The sequence below is a fragment of the Halichoerus grypus genome, chromosome 5 (assembly GCF_964656455.1).
Source record: "Halichoerus grypus chromosome 5, mHalGry1.hap1.1, whole genome shotgun sequence".
Classification (NCBI taxonomy): Eukaryota; Metazoa; Chordata; class Mammalia; order Carnivora; family Phocidae; genus Halichoerus; species Halichoerus grypus.
In genome coordinates this window covers 93,611,736-93,636,463 of record NC_135716.1, presented here as the reverse complement: position 1 = coordinate 93,636,463, position 24,728 = coordinate 93,611,736, and the positions used below count along the sequence as shown (strand labels likewise).

The 24,728-nt window shown below is 35.5% G+C and overlaps 1 protein-coding gene and 1 long non-coding RNA gene across 6 annotated transcripts in view; one reads left to right on the top strand and one right to left on the bottom strand.

The window, feature by feature from the left end:
* The window catches only part of PTPN22 (protein tyrosine phosphatase non-receptor type 22), a 58,335-nt gene that overhangs the window by 4,470 nt on the left and 29,137 nt on the right, over positions 1–24,728 (bottom strand). Inside the window, exons 12-21 of one of the 5 annotated variants that reach the window (XM_078072582.1) lie at positions 16,260–16,336; positions 15,307–16,121; positions 13,227–13,310; positions 12,941–13,071; positions 10,832–10,859; positions 7,656–7,739; positions 7,292–7,407; positions 5,846–5,876; positions 4,743–4,785; positions 1,175–1,243 (exon numbers count right to left, since the gene is read on the bottom strand). In XM_078072582.1, the coding sequence (XP_077928708.1) occupies positions 1,234–1,243; positions 4,743–4,785; positions 5,846–5,876; positions 7,292–7,407; positions 7,656–7,739; positions 10,832–10,859; positions 12,941–13,071; positions 13,227–13,310; positions 15,307–16,121; positions 16,260–16,336 (1,419 nt within the window). In that variant the 3' untranslated portion in view covers positions 1,175–1,233. Of the gene's footprint in view, positions 1–1,168; positions 1,244–4,742; positions 4,786–5,845; positions 5,877–7,291; positions 7,408–7,655; positions 7,740–10,831; positions 10,860–12,940; positions 13,072–13,226; positions 13,311–15,306; positions 16,122–16,259; positions 16,337–24,728 lie in introns of those variants that run through there. The other 4 variants (XM_036088464.2, XM_078072580.1, XM_078072581.1 and 1 more) reach the window with 4 other exon arrangements.
* LOC144381880 (uncharacterized) overlaps positions 1–24,728 on the top strand; it is a 36,080-nt gene that overhangs the window by 6,362 nt on the left and 4,990 nt on the right. The window contains exon 2 of the long non-coding RNA XR_013447976.1: positions 9,653–9,703. This is a non-coding gene — a long non-coding RNA (uncharacterized LOC144381880). The remainder of the gene's footprint in view (positions 1–9,652; positions 9,704–24,728) is intronic.

Sequence of the window (24,728 nt, the reverse complement as noted above, 5' to 3'; positions counted from 1 at the left end):
GTTATATAATAATCTATATGAATTTTTTAACTAAATGATTTCATAAGAATAATAACTTCTTTTTTCCTAACATTTTAAACCTTAGAGTTAATGTAATCCAAATAGAATTTTACAGCTCAAGAAACATATCCAGAGATTCTAGTTAAATATTTGGCCAAAGTGGAATGAATAGAGACCATAATCCAGGTGTGGCAGAGATTGCTACCTTTCCACCAAAATCTTTCCTTGCTTCTTCAGGAATAGAATTGTATCTCAGCAACTGCCTCCCCAGCATTATTACATTTCCCACTCACTCTTGCAATTTAGATGCAGCACATGTCCAAATTCTCTCCAAGGGAATGTGAGCTGACATGATGTTGCCACTTCCAGGCCAGTCAGTATCTTAAGACCAGAAGAGGAGGCCACACCTCTTACACATTTTCCTCTCATCTTCTTGCCACCTGCAATCTGGATGTGGCAGCAACCCAATTCTAACCATACAGACAAGGACGATACCACAGAGCAGCAGTTCTCAAGGTCTTGTCCTAGGGAACCCTAGGGGGCTCCCAGACCATTTCAGGGGTTCTGCTTTTTAGGTAATTATAATTTTTAGTAATAATAGCCTATATTAATTACTATGCTTCTTACAGAAATTTGTAGTATATGTGATACTATCTTAAAGAGTATCATGAATTTATGTCATATAGAATAATAGGATGCTTAAAATAATATGAAATTATTTTATGTTTACAGTTAGGGGCAGTGGGGCAAACAATTCCTTTAAACTGTCAGAATTGTGCTTCAGCTCCTATGTAGAATGAGCGATATAAGATTAGATAGCAACTGTTGTTCTTATTATCATGTTTGTGTATTTTTTATAACTTTGATTAGCTAGGAACTGGAGTATCATAGCATCTCAGAATTTCTTCATTTGGCTTTGGCTAGTCACATTCATTTAATACATGCCAACAGAGTCATTTGGTTGCCTAGCTTCATTTTCTGCTATGCCAGGCATTTCAGTCCTAGGTAAGATGTTAAGAGGTAGCTAAGGTCAAAAATGAAAAGATAAATTGCATGGAAAGAATATAAATATAATGACCTATACATCAAATTTGAATCATACTTAAAGTTGTATCATACTATAAGATAAACATTTTTTTAAAACTCTGTTGGAAAATAACACACATACCAAAATTCAGAAAGGAGCTGGAGCAATTTGACTGAACGGCGTCTGCAGACTTGTTTGGGGAAGAACTACAGATACCTAGAATCAAAAGAAAAAAATGTAAGGGAAAAAATGAAGACAGACTCCGATTACTGTTTATCAGACCACATAATTTTGAAATTAAATATTTCCTCCAAAGTAATACTCCCAAATAAACATATTATTATAAAATATAACAAAATATAGGTGCTTATAAGTGGGTTAACATATAATCTTCTCATTTTTGTGTGGGTATTTTTTTAAAGGGTTTTTTTTTTCCTTTGGAAACATTGCCTAGTAAAGCCCAACACTAAAGAGAATCACCAGAGGATTCAGAAATAACATCCATTACATTGTGAATCAACTTCTTGGGGGATTCACATTGTGGTTTTTTATTTAATTTTACTTTGCACTCTGATCACTTTTTTTTTTTTTTAAGAGAGGAAGAGCGCACCCACACAGGGGGCTGGGGGAGGGGGAGGGGCAGAGGGAGAGAGAAAATCCTAAGCAAGCTCCACCCTGGATCTCTCAGCCCTGAGATCATGACCTGAGCCAAAATCAAGAGGCAGATGCCTAACCGGCTCAGCCACCCAGGCACCCCTGCACTCTGATCACTCTTAACACGTTTTTATTTTTTTTAAAGATTATTTATTTATTTATTTGTCAGAGAGAGAGAGTGAGAGAGCACGACAGGCAGAGGGAGAAACAGGCTCCCTGCTGAGGAAGGAGCCCAATGTGGGACTCGATCCCAGGACCCATGACCTGGGCTAAAGACAGATGCTTAACCTACTGAGCCACCCAGGCATCCCTCTAAACATGTTTTTAATTAATTTGTTTTCCACATGAGTTCATCCATGGCACATCTATGATTTTTCTTACAAGTATCCTTTACTCCTGAGTATCTTTCTTCACTTTCCAGCGTATCTTGTCCCCATTATAGATGATTCTAGTTAGGCCCAGAATCTCCCAAAAGCATTGTTACATTGCTTTGTTTTGCTATTTTAGCTACTTACAGGTAGGTTTAAAAATATGTTTCTCTTCCCAGCACTTTAATATATTCATGTAACAGTTTCCTGCCCAATTTTAAAAACAATCCAGTGAAAACATCATCCACGTTTTGCATGTGCACTACCTAGCAGTGAAAAAAGATAATTTCAGGTTTGTATAAACCTTCTATAAGATTTTGTGTAAAAACAGCATATGATTAGGGAGAAATTATTAAATATTCACCTTTTTTAGGTATTCAACATTTTGAGTGTACAGTGTGAGGACTGCATCTATGTTTATAAACACATGCCTAATGTTAGGATTCAAAAAAACCCTCCCTCTTCATGGAGGTACTTGAGTATGAATCACTAGAGTACATAGTGAATTTCAATCAGATTGAATTACAGTACATATTTATTGAATGCCTATTATGTGCCAAGCATTGAGCTAGGCACTTAGGATACAGACATGAATAAGAAGTGAGTGAAGGTGAGAAAGTTCAGGACATATCAGTCATCATTAAACTGCATATGAGCTGAGAGTTGTATACATCCTTCAGAAAGAAAACATTGTGCCCAAAGGGAATGTTGGATTTGTTTTGTTTTGTTTTGTTTTGTTTTTTATCACAGGGGACAAAGATTCTGCAAATACATATCAAAGGGAACTGCTATTTTGCATATTGGCTTATCACAGTTTGGTTTGCTTTTTTTTTTTTCAAAATGGCAGTGCCATATGGTTGAACTTAATATACTTGTAAGTACCTGGTTTTGTTAAGTTATTACATAAACAAGACTGATTATCCTACAATTTACTTTTCTCATTTAATGGAATATCTTGGGTTTTTTCCTATGGCAGCTCCGGTAGAACTATATTATGTCATAGGTATTTTTATGCTGCCTGCCCAACATTAATTCCTCCTTCTGATAACAGAACTTGAGTTTTCCTTTAGGAAACCACCCCTCCCCAATTTTCAGCTCCCATACTTCTGGTGAAGTTGATTCTACCCTTAGATCAAGGAACTGACCTATGACTAGGGCTAATTTTCAGTTGGTACATTGCCATGGTCATACCAGTTGTTTAGGTCTGACCTCATTTCTTAGTGGTCAGTGTCCATGTGTAACAACTGTTAAATATTTTAATAATAGTTAACAGTATGACAGTATGACACTGCTCTGCTTAATCAGAATATACTGGCAATAATTGGTTCAAGGATGAACAAATGAACCAAACCAAGACAATCAGGCCAATCAGCCCTAGTCATCAGACTGTTGCTTGAGCAACCAGGAAAGAGCACACTTTTTTCCATCACAAGCCTGAAACCACACGGTGAAAGCCTCCCCATGAATGAGCAAGCACAGAGTAAAACAAAGCTGGAGATACGGAATGAGATTAGGTCCTGATTATATCATTTGAACTCTTGGTTACCGGCCAATGAATTCCCCTTTTCTGCTTAAGCTAGATTAAGCTGGATTTTCTATCACTTGCAACTGAAGGATACCTGAGTAATTAATGTTTCCCACCAAAAGTAGGCATCAGGCATCCTGGTCGATAGCTTTAATTCTTGTCACCCTATAATTCACTCTCCACACAGCAACCAGAGGGGTCTTTTTAAAAAACAGATCATGTAACATCTCTGCCTAAAGCTCTTCAATGACTGACTTCCCCTTGCACTTAGAATAAACTCTAAACTACTTAACATGACCCGTAAAGATTTAACTACCTTCTCCCCCACGTCCACCATCTTCTCAGCCACTCTTTATTGCTCTGTCCTCTTAATACCATGCAGCTATGATGGCTTCCTCTCAGCTCCTACAACACACCAAACTCACACCTCTGTGCTGTTGCACGTGCTGTTCCCTCTATCCGGAGGGCTCCTCTCCCCACTTGTCCCCTGCCTGGCTACTCCTACATGTCTCAGGTTTAATCATCACTTAGAAAGGTCCTCCTGGACCACTCTTTCCAAAATAAATCCCCTTTGTTATTTTCTCTCATAGTTACCCTCTTGGTTTCCTGCACAGCATTTATCACCATGTGTTATTATGTACGTATCTGAATTGTTTAATATCCGAATCCCTCACTAGACTTAAGTTCCACAAAGGCATAGCCCAATACCTGTTGTGTTTGCCATCATATACCCAGTGCCTTGCAGAATGCCTGGCACATAGTAGGCACTCAATGAATATTCAATGATTGCATAACACTATGCTTAAATGCCAGCTTAAAACACCAGATGAAGAATCCTCATTTTATTAAAAGTAGGACCAGCTTTAACTACAGACCAGTTAGAGATCCAGGCGAAAGGGAGAACATCTGGACTTCAGGAGTTATGAACCATTTGGAAGGGTAAGAGGACACGTACCCAAGTACAGGCAGATAAATCTAAAGCTTCAGGATATTTTGAGGGCCAGGTATTGTTCTTCATTTAAGGACAAAAGACCAGAGGATGAAGGCAACTGAGAAATTGAAATTAGCTTAGATCTAGAGAATGATCTAGGAGGTCTTATTTTAGAAATAAGATTCAGAATCTCTGAGAGTCCCACCACATATTGAATCTATGCCAACCTAAATTTACCTGAAGTTTCTGTGTCTTTGATATCCCCAAGATAGGGTTGGGGCTATAAAAAAAAAAAAGTTTTGTTTTGTTTTGTTTTGTTTTGTTTTTAAAGAGAAAGAAAACAGTGTTTCATTAGCTAAGCTGTTCAACCAACCTGGCTAGCTATTCAAGTCAGTCACTTCTTTGTTTTGGGCTGTTTTATTTCCCCTGTTTTATACTACAGTTTTCTCTAAAATGTTTAAATTCTCTTTTGACTCACATTAGAGGAAAGAGTATATTTTCCAATCATACTTTAGCCATCATAGGTGAGAAATCCTTTCACTTCTAAGATCAGGTATACTGTCAATGAAAACAGGCTAGCACAAGTTTATTGACAGGGAAGTGAAGAGAAAACTTAGCAGAAATAGGTAAGATTCAGCTATAAACCTTCTTATATAGACAATACCATAAATTATATTTTCTCAGCACTCTTTGTCCCTCCCTAAAACACCAGTATAATTCCAAATAGCTGTTTGGTCCTTGATGATTAACCAAGTGGATCTAATTCATAAAAAGTATATCACTATTTTTTAATATACTTTGTAGTTTTAAATAAGGATTTCTCAGATAATCATTTTCCCACAGTTTCAGGAGTCTTTCGGTTTTGTTTTCATTACAATATAGCAAAAATAATAAGCAACAGACTTATTGCTAATAATACTTGGCAAAAATGGAAACGTGTCAATACTTTGCTTCTTTCATTAAATCAACACATTTGTTTCACAATATGCTTTGCTGTGACTATTTTCAAAGAAAATACATCTGAGGTTAGATTGCTAGGAATATTAAATAACACACTTGTATGACAGCATCTTAGAATGGATAGAAAGTGCCAAACATCATATTATTATTCCTGTCTGTTACACAGAAACTCCCCCTCCCCTTATTCCCCTCCAATATTAGCACTGTGGAGCCTCACACGCTACGAGGCCTGGGAGTGATCGTTCTGATACAAAAGGCCCTAGCAAGGCTCTGTATAGGAATAATATTGTTAATGTTTTCACAGAGGGGTTATATAAGGAAAAATTACATAATTGTGAAAGTGTATGTGTATTCTAAAAAACAAGTAAAAAGAAACTTACTCTTTTTCACATTTCTCAAAATTTTCAAGCTCTACAAAAATGAAAAGGAAAATGTTAGTTTTTTCTTGTTTTCTTATGAAATCCAAAATAGTTTAATCAAGTAGAAATATAGACTTCAGTCGAAAGGATTAATTTCCTTAAAAATAGCCATCAAGGGACGCCTGGGTGGCTCAGTTGGTTAAGCGACTGCCTTCGGCTCAGGTCATGATCCTGGAGTCCCGGGATCGAGTCCCGCATCAGGCTCCCTGCTCGGCAGGGAGTCTGCTTCTCCCTCTGACCCTCCTCCCTCTCATGCTCTCTGTCTCTCATTCTCTCTCTCTCAAATAAATAAATAAAATCTTTAAAAAAAAAAAATAGCCATCAAATGCACAAAATTATTTTTCCATCTTGCTATTTTAATTCAGTGCAAAGTCTCCACTTGATTTTATCTTGCTATTTTTTTCCATCCACATAAGAATCACTCTATGTATTTAGAAGTAGCTATCAAAATATCAGAGAAAAAAGGAGTTCCTACTTTTCTTCTTTATTAGGACCGTTCTGGAAACCACAATGGCTTCCGAAGATAGCTGTAATATGCAGCCATTTCCACTCTAGCCAAGAACTTCTGCCAATCATACTCTGAACTAAATTTACTAAAGTCCACTCCATACTGTTACCATGCTACTTCCTTCTCCGTCCATTCAGCAAACCCACTCTGCCTCCTTTATGGTGAAGTCCCTAACTTATCTCTTCCAGGAACCGACCCATATTTCTTCTTTTCTTCACATACCTCGGCATGTATTTTTTAAATCTGTTCCATGGTATTTTGTTCTTTTTGATATCTTCATGTTGTTTCTCATATAGGCATTCTATTCCAATGGATTAACTGTCCTCTTTTCAAGGACAGGTAGATATCCTTTAGGACATTTCTACTTTCCTAACACCTAACAGAAGTGTATTTTTCTATATAATAGATATTTAATAAATTCTTTTTTGGGGGAATTTTTTATTTAAATTTTTAAAAATAAATCATTAATTTATAATTTAAAATATTGTAGTCAAAATGCTCCCATCTTTGTTCTCCATCGACCCAGTTTCTGATCCTCCCTCCACAGATAACCATTATTGTTCATTTCTTATGTATCCTTTCAGAGTCACTTTTAACATTATAATACAAATATAGATCATATTTTCTACGTTTTAAGGAAAAGTTAATAAATTATAAATACACTGAGAGAGTCCTCATTCCTTTTTTAACTATCTAGTATTTCATTATATGCATATACTATGATTTATGACTTATTTAATCAGTTACCCTAATGATTAACAGTCTTGTTGTTTCCAATCAGCTATTCTTATAATCTAATTTCCATCTTGATTCTGGCAGCAGGGGAGAGGTGGAGGGTGTAAACACCTTCAAAAATGAAAAGACTCTGGCATGTTTCTTAAAACTCCCATCTTTTTTACCTTAGTCCTTGTGAAACCTTTTCCAGGAGTCTTCAATGTCTGTTTTGAAGATGTTGAATTTTCCATGGTATTAGGACAACTAGTAGAATAAGTCTCTATAGGCTGAGCCTGCATACCTTTAAAAAAAATGTTTTGTTGCATAGCTTGTTAAGCCTTTGGGATATATATAGTTATATATTCAGTAATTCTTAGCTTGGCTTTTTTATGTATTATTTTTACAATACACTATGGGTTTTTTAAATGTATTATTTTTATCTCGTTTAATCATTCTTTATACCTTTACCATTTAGGTCCTACTTTTTTGTTAATCTTTTAGAAGTCTCATTTTTATAGCTTTTTTGAGAGGGATGTACTGGTCACTTACAATCTTCATCAGCAAGAATGAAGGACTCCAGGGTTCTTTCTGGGAGTGGAGGTGGGGGGGGAGAAGAACGATCTTGATGTAGATCTGTGATAAGAAGAGCAGACAACAAAAGAAAACAAAACAAAAATCCATCAATTAAAAGTTAGAAGTCAAAACCCCTTTTTGGTGTTGTATAACTGTTCCAACTTTTCAATATTAACCTACAACAAGCAAATAAAAAGTAATCTGAACAATAACTGCAGCCTCAAGAATTTTTTGTTGTTCTAGCTTTTTAGCCAATCAGTCTGTGATGCATCAAAAACTTGTACTCCTTTAGGAAAGTAATTTTCCAAAGAAATTGAACTTGAAATTAATCAAGCTTCTGGTTCTAACTGCCATTTTACATAGAATCCTATGGGGATAGCGTAACATGTTAATAAATAAAACCATGAGAATATAAACAACAAAAATCCAGAATATTCACAGTATTTAGGACAAATGACCCATGCTCTTCTACAAATAAATGGCATGAGGAAATATAAAAAGAAGGGAAAACTGTTACAGATTTTAAAAGCCTTAACAAATATATTAACCAAATGCAGTGTGTAGACTTTGAATCCAGATGCATATAAACCAACTGTAAAAAGACATTTTTGAGGCAATTTGAGAAAATTGAATAAATTCTGGATATTAGATCATATTAAGGGATTATTGTTAATTTCATTGGTGTGATAATGTTATTATGGTAGGCTTAAAATGTGTTTGGAATTTTCCATTATATAAAGAATTTTAAATAATAGAGCTATTTTCCCACAATAAAGTCCTAAAGATACAAAGGGTATATGATAATCTCATTATACAGTGCTGAGTATAATTACGTACTATATTAATGTCTTTTGAAACTGAAAATGTGGCTCAGTGCTAGAGTTTCACCTATCTTTGGTCTTTGGGTTCTTTAGGCCTTAGGATTTGTCTCTAAAGCAAGTTCTCTTGTTTCTTTCTTATATACCGGGTGATATGCAAAAGTAAAGTACAACCCTTATTTCCAGCACCTTATATAATACCTGGTATACAGTAGGCACTTAATAAATATTTGATAACTACTCTGAAGTTGCTTATCCTCTTCCAGTTTGCTGTTAGAAAATACACTGAGAACTAAAGCTAACTTGCAGTTAATGATATCCCGCCAAATACCTTCCTAAAATACCACTTTCATCTTTTTTTATTTTTTATTTTTTTATTATGTTATGTTAATCCCCATACATTACATCATTAGTTTTTGATGTAGTGTTCCATGATTCATTGTTTTGCATAACACCCAGTGCTCCATGCAGAACGTGCCCTCCTTAATACCCATCACCAGGCTAACCCATCCTCCCACCCCCCTCCCCTCTAGAACCCTCAGTTTGTTTTTCAGAGTCCATATTCTCTCATGTAAAATACCACTTTCATCTTATTTCTCCCCTGATGAAGAACCTACAATGCTTATTACTTATTACATTAAGTCTAAATTCTTCTGCCTAGCTCTGTGTGTGTATGATAGAATACACAATAAAATTTGCGATTAATGACAGCACATTTACAGTGTTGTGCAACCATGACCACTATTTCAAAAACATTTTCATCACCCTAAAAAGAAACTCCATACCCATTTAGCAGTCACTTCCCATTTCCTCCAGATTGGATTGGCAACCATGAATCTGCTTTCTCTATATATAGATTTCTTTGACCTGGATATTTTATCTGCCTAACTTTAAAATCCTTCATAATCTTTCCACATTTTATCCAAATTTATTTTTCATAGTTCCCAAAATAGATCCTCTATTGCAATTAAATTAACCTACTCACCATTTCTCTATACTCATCATGCTTATTTCTACCTTTTAAGTCGATGTTACCCTGATCCCAGCTCCTGGAATTCCCTCCTTTTTACTCTGTCTACCCATATTCTTAAATGTCTTTCTTCTACTCAGTGAAGCATTTCCTAACCACTCCAGTGTTACCTCCTTTTTTTCCAGACTCCTGGCGATTATAATCAGTCCACGCAGATTATCAGTTAATGGTTCCAAGTTAGTATTAATTTTGCCTACCCAATTTGAATATAAACATTAAACAGTACCTTTTCCTATATATCCTGACTATTCTAACACTGTATAAGGCATATAGAACTGGCTTAGAAATGGCTCATTTAATAATTGTCTGATAAAAATTGTAATAGGTAACATTTAATGAGAGCTTATTATTTGACAACCACTGTGTTAAAAGCTTTATAAGCATTGTCTCACTTAACCCTTACAAAAACCCTCTAAGAAACGAGTTCTATTATCCTCATATTATAAATGAGGAAAATCAATAGAGAAAGTATATAATTTAACCAAGGTTATGCATTTTGATAACTACTGGTAGGCTAAAGGTTTGAATTAAAGCCTATCTGACTCCAAAGCTCATTAACCTCTATGTTAAACTACCTATGTAATTTGAATAACATGTTCATATGAATAATTATGTTAAGGGCAACTACCACCTGTTATAATGTATGTAAAGTACCTATATGTGCCCAATAAATGTTAACTGTGGATGTTGTTATTTGATGTATAAAACAAGCAAAACTCAGGGCACCTGGGTGGCTCAGTCAGTTAAGCATCTGCCTTCAGCTCAGGTCAGGATCCCAGAGTCCCAGGAGTCCCAGGATGGAGCCCTGTGTTGGGCTCCCAGCTCAGCGGGCAGTCTGCTTCTCCCTCTGCCCCTCCCCCTGCTCCTTCTCTCTCTCTCTAGCTCACTCTCTCTCTCAAATAAATAAATAAAATCTTAAAAAAAAAAAAAGCAAAGCTCAAGAAAATACTGGAGAAGCAACAGCAAGTAAAAGAATCACACTGCTAACAATGGTAAAACCTATAAAATAGAAATGCTGCAAAGTGTTAAGAGATTCTATTTGAAATAGATTTTTTTTGTTGTTTGTTTGTTTGTTTGTTTTAAGGATTATGTATCAAGGAGCAGAATTCTAAAATCCTGTGTTTTCCTTGCCCTTGACAAAACAAAACCCCTAGCCTGGTAAACTCAGAAATAAACCAATAAATAGTGGGAGCTATTATGGGAACCATGCCATCTCCTGAGGTGAATTACTCTAAACTTAAGTCATTCTTATAGTATAAATTCTTAGGGCTAAATGTCATCTAAAGCCAGGGGAAATTTTTTACCTGATTTGGGACTCCGGAGTTTTACACTCTGAAAGAAAAAAAGAAGAGAAAAGTGAAAAAAGAATACGTACACAAATTTACAAACTCAAAGCAATAAAAGGCATTTTTGAAAGCATATTTCATATAGTTATAGAGATAGTTATGAAATGTTGACCTTATTTTTCCTAATTTGTAAGCACACTAAATTATGAAAAAGCATCCTTAACTCTTATAGTGCTTTACTCTCTTTTTGTAAATTTATTTTTTTCCTTTTTTTATAAAGAAAGCTTATGAATTTTTAATATTTTTAAATTATTTTTTAAACTTCAAGTAGAATTAACATACAGTGTTATATTAGTTTCAGGTGTAAAATGTAACGATTCAACAATTCTATACATTACTCAGTGCTGTTCACAATACCTGTACTCTTAATCCCCTTCACCTATTTGACCCATGCCCCCACCCACCTCCCCTCTGCTAACCCTCAGTTTGTTCTCTATAACTATGAGTCTATTTTTCTGTTTGTCTCTTTTTTCTTTGCTCATTTGTTTTGTTTCTTAAATTGCACATGTAAGTGAATCATATGGTATTTGTCTTTCTCTGTCTGACTTATCTCACTTAGCATAATACCCTCTAGGTCCATCCATTTGTCACAAATGACAAGATCTCATTCTTTTTTTATGGCTGAATAATATCCCATGATATGTATGTGTATAGTATATGTGTGTTTGCGTGTATACATATATATGTCATATCTTCTTCTTTATCCATTATCTATGGATGGGCACTTGAGTTGCTTCCATATCTTAGCTATTATAAAGAATGCTGCAGTAAACATAGGTGTGCATGTATCTTTTCAAATTAGTGTTTTTGTTTTCTTTGGTAAATACCCAATAGTAGAATTACTAGATCATATGGCAATTCTATTTTTAACTTTTTGAGGAACTTCCATACTGTCTTCCATAGTGGCTGCACCAGTTTGCATTCCCACCAGTTCACAAGGGTTCCTTTTTTCCCACATCCTCACCAACACTTGTTTTTTGTTTTTGATTTTAACCATTCTGACTGGTGTGAGGTGATATCTCATTGTGATTTTGATTTGCATTTCCCTGATGATTAGTGATGGGCATCTTTTCATGTCTGTTGGCCATCTGTATTTCTTCTTTGGAAAAATGTCTATTCATATCTTCTGTCCATTTTTAAAATTAGGGATTATTTAGGTTTTTTTGGTGTTGAGTTGTATAAGTTCTTTAAATATTTTGGATATTAACCCCTGATCGAATACATCATTTGCAAATATCTTCTGCCATAACCTTATGGTGATTTTTATATGTCATGGCAATTGGTCCTAAACTAATCCTTTTTTTATTTATTTCCTTCCTACTCAGAACATTTCCCAGAAAATTTAATTGGAGGTAAACTGTTGAAATTACTTCATGACATTGGAGAAGGAGTGATTGTTCTTAGCTCTAGCAGTTGTTAAGATAAAGACCATTACATGTGGGCATATTATTAAAAATAATAATAACTACTAATATATTAAAAGTGTAATTTAAAAGATAGAGAAATTTGCCTACCAGCATTGCAATTGTAGGCACTCTAAAATGTTTGTTTAGTTAATTACTTTTCTGATCTCTGAAATTTTAAGGTAGTTGGTTCATAGAATATATACAAATGTATAACAGATTATTGAAGTATAGATTTTACTTCCAGAAGTGGGGAGCATTATTCCAAAAAGTTTATGTTAAATAATACGGACATCTGTCATTCAAAAAATCATTCTCTACAATATATGTATCGCAGCGAACACAATGCAGCCTACCAAATGACTACTATGAACAGGCTACCTACTTATGAAACATTTATTTTTGCCTTAACTGTCCTTCAGGAACCAGTTCAAAGATTTCCTCTTTCACTAAGCCTTCCTTAGTCACTTCCAACTTGAAAGTTTCTTAAGGGCAAGAATTGTGTTTTATCCATTGTCTTCTCCCCACATCCTCTAACACATTGTTTTATAAGGAGTACCTGCTTAGTATTTATTGAGGATAGGTGTTAAAAATACAAGGAGTAGGATTATGGTCTGTCGAATCCAGATGAGTAGGAAAAAAAAAAGAAAAAATAGTTATGGACCTTAGTTGGTCTAAGTCTCACAGTGTCATCAGATGTCTTTGACTCAGATGTTCCACTCCATTCTAGTGATGCTCCAACTTTTGCCTCCACAGCTGAAGATAAGGATTTGGGAACATTCAGTGGGAATTCTCCTGGAAGAAAGTACATATGGTCCAATTCTTAGGAGTGTTGTAATTCTGTTAGAACAATGCAAATGTTACGCAGCAATAGCACACAGAACATTGACAGGACCTGAGGAGTATTCTAGTTAATCCACTTTATTTTACACTTACTGAACTGCACTCACCATCTTCCTCCAGCACAATAAAAGATTCAGGTGTCCGTTCAGGAAGTGGAGGGGGGACTTCATCATCTATCCTTGGAGAAGTTGCTATCCAAAATGCCAGAAATATAACCATAATTCTTCATTAGAAAAATCCAAAGGAAATTCTTTTTTTTTAAAAAAAAGATTTATTTATTTATTTGAGGGAGAGAGAGAGAGAGCAAGCATGAGTGGAAGGGAGAGAGAATCTCAAGCAGACCCCATGCTGAGCATGGAGCTGTACATGGGGCTCAATCTCAAGACCCTGAGATCACGATCTAAGCCAAAACTAAGGGCAGTATGCTTAACCCACTGCGCCACCCAGGCGCCCCACCAAAGGAAATTCTTATATTCTAATCTTGATGTAAAGTCCATCAGGCATCATTACAATACTTAAGCTGGTATGTGTTTCCTCAAGGAAAAAGCAAAATAAATTCTCCCATTTTAAGTTGCAAACCCAGGAGGCTTTCCTGCTTCTTCAAAATTTATTATTTCTTTTAAAGGCTCCAAAGTATTTTGATCGAGTCACTGAGTACCAGTTAACAGAATATAAAACATTATATTAATTCGGGAGATTTTGAATTGTTTTCTATATAACCCTTTTGTTTTATATAGAATATACAATAAAGCATGGTAAAGCACTTTGAAATATGCCAAGAATTCAGTTACAGAGTAGGTAGAAGTATAAAGATTTTATTATCTCTTCTTCATTCTACACTGAAGAATGTGGATGTTTTTCCTTTTTACAAAACAATGGCATATCAAGGTTTTCTATTTTTCTACAAAAAAAATTCAGAATTTTTATAGAAAAATTCAAATGCTATTATAAGAAACTGCCACCAGGTGGCAACATGTCAACGATGTTACAATACCTAAAGCCGGGATTTGCTGGTTTGTTTTTTTTTTTAAAGATGATGCTCAGAGAAGTTTAAGGTATTGTGGATATCTTAAAAAAAATAATCCTTTAAATTATAAAACAAGATCAAAGAATATAAAATAAAGAAGGAACTAGGTCCAGATAAAATATTTTTGTAACAAACTACACATCCACACATCTGTTTACTAAGAAACGCTGTACAATAAATAATGTTAAAGAAAAAAAAAACTTTCTCTACTTCCTATTCAGGTAAAATGTTACTTATAAATTTCTGATAATATATCTGGAGAGTTAAACTTGCTCTTTTCTTCACCTTCTTCCATATCAAGCTATTGTAACCATCTCTAGCAGAGTATATACTTCTACTTTCAAACCACTCAATAAAACAAAAACAATATGCATAATATGCAAAAATCCAGGATTATAAAGGTGAAAAAGTATGAACGTAAAGGTGAATATAAGATGAAAGTCCGGGGCGCCTGGGTGGCTCAGTCGGTTAAGCGTCTGCCTTCGGCTCAGGTCATGATCCCAGGGTCCTGGGATCAAGCCCCGCATTGGGCTCCCTGCTCGGCGGGGAGCCTGCTTCTCCCTCTCTCTCTGCTGCTCTCCCTGCTTGTGCTCTATCCCTCTCTCTCTCTCAAATAAATAATAAAATCTTAAAAAAAAAAAAAAAGATGAAAGTCCCACACAGAATACTAAATACACATTCTCATCTACTACATTATTACACAAAGATGGGAAGAAATCAGGTCCTCCTCTTCCAACTCCTGCGGGAAGAGAATTCAGTGCTTAGTGATCTGTTCAACTCAGTGCAGCCATATGGTTGAGCAATAAAAGCCCCGAATGACCACGTGGTGCTGTGGATCAAATCCTTCCTGCTGTTCCCTTGGAAGTTGCTTCTGCATAGCAAGGGTAAATTGTGGACCTCTGATATACATCCAGAGGAATGGGGACTGCCTTCTTTAGAGGCACTCTTGCTGGCATAGTTTCATCAATGATTACATGTTTGTTACTGCTATTTTTTAACTTATCACATCAGGAAAACCCTTCTGGAATTTATTTCTTTGAGAAGGAGAAGGAAGAAGGAGAAAGAAGCAGAGAAAGACTAGAGGGAGCATGAGAAGAAACCAAATCTATAGAAACAGAGTGAAATCTAAAATGCCATATAAACTTCTAAAAATAACTTACCTACTACCTCTGTCTCTGGGTTCCGTTGGGGGTAATCAGTTGGAGGACTCAATGCTAAAGAATCATGTGAATTGTAACAAGAAAAGAGGGTTGTAGAAGATGCTGGCAATGGGGAACAAGGTAAAACGTTTCCATCTGGCTTCTCAGGTAAATCAAGAGACATCTTAGAACCAGCACTACTTGGAGACAATGATAAGAAATAAGGATCTTCTAAAGACATGTAAGAATATGCATTAAGAGCCTGAGAGTCCTGCCTCTTTGCATCAGGGGCCTTGCACATTTGGGGCTGAGAGCCAGATGGCAGTGAATCATTGAGTTCTGCTGAAGAAACATGCCTCTCTCTTTGAGCCTGCTCAAGACAAGAGTTGTGGGGTTGAGGTTCCAAACAAGAAACATTTTCCTTGATGTCCAGCTCTTTGGTGTCTCTCTGTTGTATCAGCTCAAAGGGAGTTGATTTGGTCCGCATTATTGGCCCCTTTGAATTAAAATACCTTCCTGCTACATCGGCAGATTTAGAATTTGGACACACTCCAAACAAAATGGCGCTCCAGTCTAAACTCTGATGCTTCTGAAGAGACTCCCCAGCTATTGCAAACGCCTTTGTCTCCCAATTCGTGGTTGTGTCAGCATTTTTGTTACAACTACAATTTAGCTCCAAAAAGTCAAAAGCACTGCTCTGTTCAGTAGGGTGCAAAACTAACCCTTCCTTTTCACTTATGAAAGAAGTCCTGAGGTCAAAGGAAGAAGCTTGTGCACTTTTCACCCTTAGCCTTGGTTTGCTCTGTTGCTTCATCAGATTTGCTTCTCTTATGCCACTGAAACAAAAAGAAAGTAATGATGACACCGCAGCCCAAAGAGGTCTCTTCTTAGCATCACAATGAGTTAGAAGCATGAGATTTGCCCCCCACCCTGACATAACTAGACAGCATTGGGGTGTGTAAAATTGTACTCACCTTTTTGGTAAATTAGGAGAATCAGACTCTGTTTCTAGAGTGGGATTTTGCTCAAGAACTGAATATTGTGCTTGAATCTTCAAGAGAAATAAGGAAGACACTGGTTTTCAGTGAAGAAATGGCAATGAGATATTTTAACATTCATAAAGTTGAGAAATTATTTTTCAGAAACCTAAAGATTTTAAATCATTCATGAAAGAGATGAGTTTCCAAAATATTGAGCCCAATAAGAACTTGTTCACATATCAAGATCAAGGGATCCAAATAAAGGATTAATAGTGTTATAGAAGCTAGAAAGTGTTTGCTTATAGTATCAAATGTGGGAGTTTTAACATGTCTTTAGGGGAACCTTTATTCTTATGAACAATCTACCTTCAGAAATTACATCATCTCAAATCTTAAATTAGTAAGTGCTTATTAGGTCCTCATACTTACCTTGTTCTACCTCTTTCTTCCTTACCATGCTCTAGCTGTACTGTTTTTCTTGCCTTTCCTTAAGCATACCAAACTTGTTTCCAATTCCAGCCTTTCACACTTACTATTCCCTCTGATTAAAATACTCTTGCTCCAGATTTTCCATAACTGGCTCTTTCTAAGTAATTATGCTATACTTAAATGTCACCTGCATAAGAAAACCTTCTCTGACCACTCAACCTAAAATCATACTCCCACATACTTGTCAGTCACTCTCTTTTTTTCTTCATAGCAATTATCACATTATTGAATATGTTACATAGAATCTTAGATACCACCAATTTGTAAAATATATCCTGATTTTAGAAATGTTTAAATGTATTTTTTAAATGTCATCAGCCATTGTAAGATTCCACCTATTATGGGTTTAATTATGACTCTCAAAAAGATATGTTGAAATCTAATCCCTGATATCTGTGAATGTGACCTTATATGGAAATAGAGTCTTTGCAGATGTTATTAGTCAAGATGAGGTCATACTGGATTGAGGTGGGCCCTATCACAGTAACTGTGTCCTTATAAAAAGATAAAACAGAGACTCAGAGACATACAGGGAGAATGCCATGTGATGATGGGGACAGAGACTGGAGCAATGTATCTGCAAGCCAATGAATGCCAGAGGTTGCTGCCAAACACCAGAAACTAAAAGACAAGGAAGACTCTTGCTAGAGCTATGAGAGAAAGCATGGCCTTGCTGACACCTTGATTTTGGACTTCCTACTCCAGAACTATGAGAAAATAATTTTTTTTTTTAAAGAAGTACCAGTTTTATGAAGTGTGTTGCATCTAAAGATTAAGATTTTTTTTTTTTTTATTTGACAAAGAGAGAGCATACAAGTGCACAAGCAGGGGGAGCGGGAGAGGGAGAAGCAGGCTCCCCACTGAGCAGGGAACCTGATGCAGGGCTCGATTCCAGGACCCTGGGATCATGACCTGAGCCAAAGGCAGATGCTTAACCGACTGAGCCATTCAGAGGCCCTGAAAATAAATTTGTTTTAAGTCCTCCTTAGTTTGTGATATTTGTTACAGCAGGTCTGGTAAACTGATAAGATATTAATACCCCACTTTCAGTAATGGATAGATCAGACAGAAGATCAATAAGGAAATAGAGGACAGACATGAACAACACCATAAACCAATTAAATCTAACAGCACATATAGAACACTCCATGTTACAACATACACATTCTTCTCAAACTTATATGGAACATTGCACAGGATAGACCATATGGTAGGCCACAAAACAAGTCTTTTCTTTTTAAATTTTATTTTATTATGTTATGTTAGTCACCATACAGTATATCATTAGTTTTTGATGTAGTAATCCACAATTCATTGTTTGCATGTAACACCCAGTGCTCCATGCAATACGTGCCCTCCTTAATACCCATCACTGGGCTAACCCATCCCCCCACCCCCGTCCCCTCTAAAACCCTCAGTTTGTTTCTCGGAGTCCATAGTCTCTCATGGTTCGTCTCCCCCTCCGATTCCCCCCTTCATTTTTCCCTTCCTTCTCCTAATGTCCTCCATGCTATTACTTGTGTTTCACAAATAAGTGGAACCATATGATAATTGACTTTCTCTGCTTGACTTATTTCACTTAGCATAATCTCCAGTCCCATCCATGTTGATGTCAAAGTTGGGTATTCATCCTTTCTGATGGCTGAATAATATTCCATTGTATATATGGACCACATCTTCTTTACAAAACAAGTCTTAATAAATTTTAAAATATTGAAGTCATACAAAGTATCTTTTCCAATTATAATGGATTGAAACTAAAAATTAATAACAAAAAGAAAACTAGAAAATTCACAAATGTGTGTAAATTAAACAACTAATGGGTCAAAGAAGAAATCACAACAGAAATTAGAAAATACTTAAAAATGAACAAAAACACAGCATACCAAAATGTATGAGATATAGTGAAAGCGATATTCAGAGGGAATTTATAGCTATAGATGCCTACTCTTAAAAAGAAAGATCTTGGGTGCAACACTATATGTTAATTAATTGAATTTAAATAAAAAAAGAAGAAAGATCTCAAATCAATAACTTAGCTTTACACCTAAGGAACTAGAAAAAAAGCAAACTAAACCAAAAGCTAGCAGAAGGAAGGAAATATTAAAGATTAAGCAGAGCTAAATGAAATAGAGACTAAGAAAACAATGGAGAAAATCAACAAAACCAAAAATTGATCCTTTGAAGAGTTCAATAAAAGTGACAAACCTTAGTTAGATTGACTAAGGAAAAAAGAAGACTCAAATTACCAAAATCTCAAATTACAGAAATAAAAGTGGGTATGTTACTACCAATTTTACAGAAATAAAAAGTATTATAAGACAATAATGTGAACAATTGTACACCGACAAATTGTACAACCTAGATGAAATGGACAAATTCTTAGAAACATATGATCAACCAAACTGACTCAGGAAGAAATAGAAAATTTGAATAGACCTAGTAAGTAGACTGAATCAGTAATCAAAAGACCTTCCAACAAAAAAACGCCAGGACCAGATGGTTTCATTAGTGAATTCTACCAAACATTTAATGAAGAATTAATACCAGTCTTTCACAAACTCTCCCAAAAAGTTGACACTTGCTAAGTCATACTATGACGCCAGCATTACCCTGATACCAAGGCCAGACAAAGATACTACAAGAAAAAGAAAACTATAGATCAGTATCATTTATGATTATTGATGTAAAGTCCTCAACCAAATACTAGCATACTGAATTCAGCATCATATTAAAAGGATTATATGTCATGACAAAGTGGGATTTATTCCCAGAATGCAAGGATTGTTCAACATACAAAAATCAATCACTATAATACACCACATTAATAAAATAAAGGAGAAAACCCTCACATGAGCATGTCAGTTGAAGCAGAAGAAAAGCATTTGAAAAAATTCATGATAAAAACAACAGTGCAGAATATACAGACAACTCCTAAGACTCAACAACAGCAACAACAAAAACCCAATTCAAAAATGGGCAAAAAACATATATAGACAATTTTCAAAAGATGATATACAAATGGCCAATGAGCACATGAAAAATGCTCTCCATTGCTAATCAGGAAAATACAAACCAGAACCACAATGAGATACCACTTTATACCCATTGGATGGTTACCATAAATAAGCAAACAAAAATAGTTGCTAAGGATATGGAGAAATTGGAACCTTGTATATTGTTAGTAGGGATGTAAAATGGTGTAGCTGCTGTAAAAATCAGTATGGCAGTGCCTCAAAAAATTAAACACAGAATTATCATGTGAGGAGCACCCAGCTGGCTTGGTCAGAAGAGCATGTGACTCTTGATATCAGGGTCGTGAGTTCGAGCCCCATGTTGAGTGTACAGATTACTTAAATAAATATTAAAAAAAAAAAAAAGAATTACCATATGACCCAGCATTTCCACTTCTGCATATATACCTGAAAGAACTGAAAACAGGAACACAAAAAGATATTTACACACTCACGATCTTAGCAGTATTATTCACAATAGCCAAAAGGTGGAAGTAAACCCCCATTCACCAATGGATGAATGGAGAAACAAAGTGTGGCATACAATGGAATATTATTCAGCCTTAAAAAAGAAGGAAATTCTGACATATTATGACATTGATGAACCTTGAGGACATTATGCTAAGTGCAATAAGCCAGACACAAAAGGACAAATATCATGTGATCCCACTAATATGACGTACCTAGAGTAGTCAAATTCATAGATACAAATGGTAGAATAGTGGTTGCCAAAGATGGGGGGAGGGGAAGAAGGATTGGGGAACTATTATTTAACAGATATAAAGTTTCAGTTTTTCAAGATAAAAAGAGTCCTGGAAATGTATGGTGGTAATAATTGCACAACAATATGAATGTTCATAGTACCATTGAACTATGCACATAGAATTAATTAAGGTGGTTAAATTTATGTATATTTTACCACAATTTTAAAAAAGATTTTATTTTAGGGAGAGAGCGTGTATGCATGCACACATGCAAACAGGGGGAGGAGCAGAGGGAGAGGAAGAGGAAGAGGGAAAGAATCCCAAGCAGACTCCGTGCTGAGCACAAGCCTGACTGGACTTGATCCCACAACCCCAACATCATGACCAAGCCAAAACCAAGTGTCAACACTCAACTGACTGAGCCACACAGGTGCCCCCACTTTACCACAATTTAAAAATTTTGAAAAAAAATAGGCAAAGGACTTGGATATACATTTGTCCAAAGAAGATACACAAACGGCCTATAAGCACACAAAAATGATGCTCAACATCAATTAATCATTAGGGAAATGCAAATCAAAACCATGAGATACCACTTGACACCCATTAGGATGGCTATTATCTAGAAAAAAAAAAAAAAACCCAAAACCAGAAAATACCAAGTGGTGGCATGGATGTGGAGAAATTGAAACTCTTGTGCATTGCTAGTGGGGATGTAAAATTTTGCAGCTGCTGTAAAAAACAGTATGGCAGTACCTTTAAAAACTAAACCTAGAATTACTGTATGATCCAGCAATTCCTGGATTCTTCTGGGTATATACCCCAAAGAATTTAAAGTAGGGACTTCAACAAATATTGGTACACCGATTTTTTTAAAAGATTTTATTTATTTATTTGAGAGAGAGAGAGAGCACACAAACAGGGGAAGCAGCAGAGGGAGAGACAGAAACAGGCTCTCCGCTGAGCAGGGAGCCTGATGCGGGGCTCGATCCCAGGACCCTGGGATCGTGACCTGAGCCGAAGGCAGGCACTTAACCGACTGAGCCACCCAGGCGCCCCTGTACAACAATTTTTATAGCAGCATTATTCACAGTAACCAAAAGGTGGAAACAATTCAAGTATCAATTGGTGGATGAATGAATAAGCAAAATGTGGGATATACACACAATTGAATATTATACAACCATAAAAAGGAATGAAATTCTGATGCATACTAAAAAAAATAGATGAACCTTAAAAACATGCCACATGAAATAAGCCAGATTCAAAAGAATAAATACATGATTCCACATATATGATGTACCTAGAATAAGCAATCTTATAGAGACAAAAATTAGAATAGAAGTTGTTAGGGGTTGGGGTAGGGGGCATGGAGAGTTTCTGTTTAGGATGATGAAAAATTTCTAGAAATAAATAGTAGTGATGGTCATGCATATAGCGAAGGTACTTACTGCCACTGCATTATATACTTAAAAATGGTTAAGGTGGTAATTTTTTCCACTGTGATACAATGATAGATTTGACCACAACAGAAAATATGAATGGGGCAAGTGTTTCCTCCTCCTGTTTTCTGGTATAGATTGTGTAAAATTCATGGTAATTCTTCCCTAAATATTTGGTTGGAATACTCAAGTGAAATCATGTGGGTCTAGAGATTTCTTTTTTGGGAGTTTTAAATTATGAATTCCATCTCCTTGACTGTTATGGGGCTATTCAAATGATTTATTTCATGTTGAGTAAGCTATGGTAGTTTGTGTTTCATGAGGAAGTAATCCATTTTGTCTAAGTTGTCATGTGTAGATGTGTCCAGTTCATACTATATTCCTTTATTATCCTTTTGATATCTGCAGAGACTCTAGGGCTCTCCCATTTCACTCCTGATATTGGTCATTTCTATCTTCTTTTTTCCTCAGCTGTCTTCATAGAGGTTTGTCAACTTTATTGATCATTTTGGCTCTTTTTTCCACAGTTTTTGTTTTCAATTTCATTGATTTCTGCTCATTATTTCTTTCCTTCTCTTTTCTTTGGGTTTATTTTGCTTTTTTCCTCCCTTAGACTCTTAAAAGTGGGAGCTCAGATTGTTGATTTGAGACCTTTGCTGTTTTCAAATGTTTGCATTTAGAGTGCTATAAACTTTCCTCTCAAAACTGCTGTAGCTCTGTCCCACAAATGTCAATGTGTTCATTTTTATTCAGTTCAATGTGTGTTTTTTTAAAAATTTCCCATGAAACTCCCTCTTTCACTCAATGGATTATTTAGAAGAATGTAGTTTAGTTTCCAAGTGTTTGGACCTTTTCCTGTTATCTTTCTGTTATTGACTTCTAGTTTGATTCCACTGTGGTCAGAGAATACATTCTGTATGATTTCAGTTCTTTTAGATGTTTGAGATTGTTTTGTGGCCCTGAATATAACTGATCTCAGTATATGTTCCATCAACACTTGAAAAAAAGATGTGTGTTCTTGTGATGTTGATTGGAATGTTCTATAAATATCAATTTGATCCTGTTGGTTGATGGTGGTGTTGAGTTATCCTATATTCTTGCTGATTTTCCATTGAGTTTTTCTATCAGTTGTTAAGAGAGGGGTACTGAACTATAACCAGATTTGTCTATTTCTCCTTTCAGTTCTGTCAGTTTTTGCTTCACATATTTTATAGCTCTGTTTGGTTCATACACACTTAGGACTACTATCTATGTCTTATTGGCGGATTGATCCTTTTATCATTATATAATGTCCCTTCCTGCCTATGATAATTTTCTTTGCTCTGAAGCCTACTTTATCTGATATTAATAGAGCTACTCTTGCTATATTCTTTCCTTTATTCATGTTTATATTTATTTTTAATTTTTTTGCCATTTAACATTATTTTACTCTAGCATAAAAGACTTTTCTTTCTTACAGATTATTTCCTTGGAGCTCTAGTGGACCTGACTATTGTATAGGTACCCTGGGTTTAGATTCAAAATCTCCCCATAAATGACCACAACAAATCTTTAGGCCACATCTTTTGAAATCCATTGAAAGGTGGATTAACAATTTTCCAAACAATCTATAGACAATAGAACTCTGACCATAAAGAGTACATTAACTCAACTTACACTACAATAGTCCTGCTGACCTTCTATTATCCTTATTTTTTTCTTCAAAAAATTTTTTTAGATTTTATTTATTTATTTGAGAGAGAGAGGGAGAGCAAGAGAAGAGTGAGAGGGAGAAGCAGACTCCTCACTAAGTGGAGAGCCTGTTGTGGGACTTGATCCCAGGACCCTGAGATCATGACCTGAGCCAAAGGCAGACACTTAACCGACTGAGCCACCCAGGTGCCCCTTCTTCAAATTTTTATTTAAATTCTAGTTAACTAACATATAATGTAATATTGGTTTCAGGAGTAGAATTTGGTGATTCATCACTTACTATTATACCCAGTGCTCAACACAAGTGCCCTCCTTAATACCCATCACCCATTTAGCCCATCCCCCTCCATCAACCCTGTTTGTTCTCTATAGTTAACATGGTTTATTTCCCTCGCTTTTCCCCCTTCTCCTATGTTCATCTGTTTTGTTTCTTAAATTCCACATATGAATGAAATCATATGGTATTTGTCTTTCTCTGACTGACTTGTTTCAGTTACATAATATACTCAAGCTCAATCCACGTGTTGCAAATGGCAAGATTTCATTCTTTTTGATGGCAGAGTAATATTCCATTATATATAATATTCCATTATATATATATATGTATATATATGTATATATGCCACATCTTCTTTATCCATTCATTAGTCAATGGGCATTTGGGCTCTTTTCCATAATTGGGCTATTGTTGATAATGCTACTATAAACATCAGAGTACATGTGCCCCTTTGAATTAGTATTTTTGTTCCTTACTCATGTTTATATGAATACATGATATATCTTTTTCCCAATCTTTACTTTAAACCAACCTATATATTTGAAATATATTTCTTATAGACAGCATATAGATGTTTTCAATACACTCTGCCAATCTGTCTTTTAACTGATATATGTATACCATTTACATTTAATGTAATTATTGATATGTCAGGGCTTAAGTCTGCCATTTTATTTTTTGTTTTCTGTTTGTTCTGTTTTTCATTTCTTTTTTCTTTCTCCTGAATTTTTAGAATTTCATTTTGATTTACCTATAGTGTTTTTTAAGGTATATCTTTGTAGAGTTTTTGTAGTGGTGGCTCTAGGTATTACATTATATATACATAACCTATCACAGTCTACAGG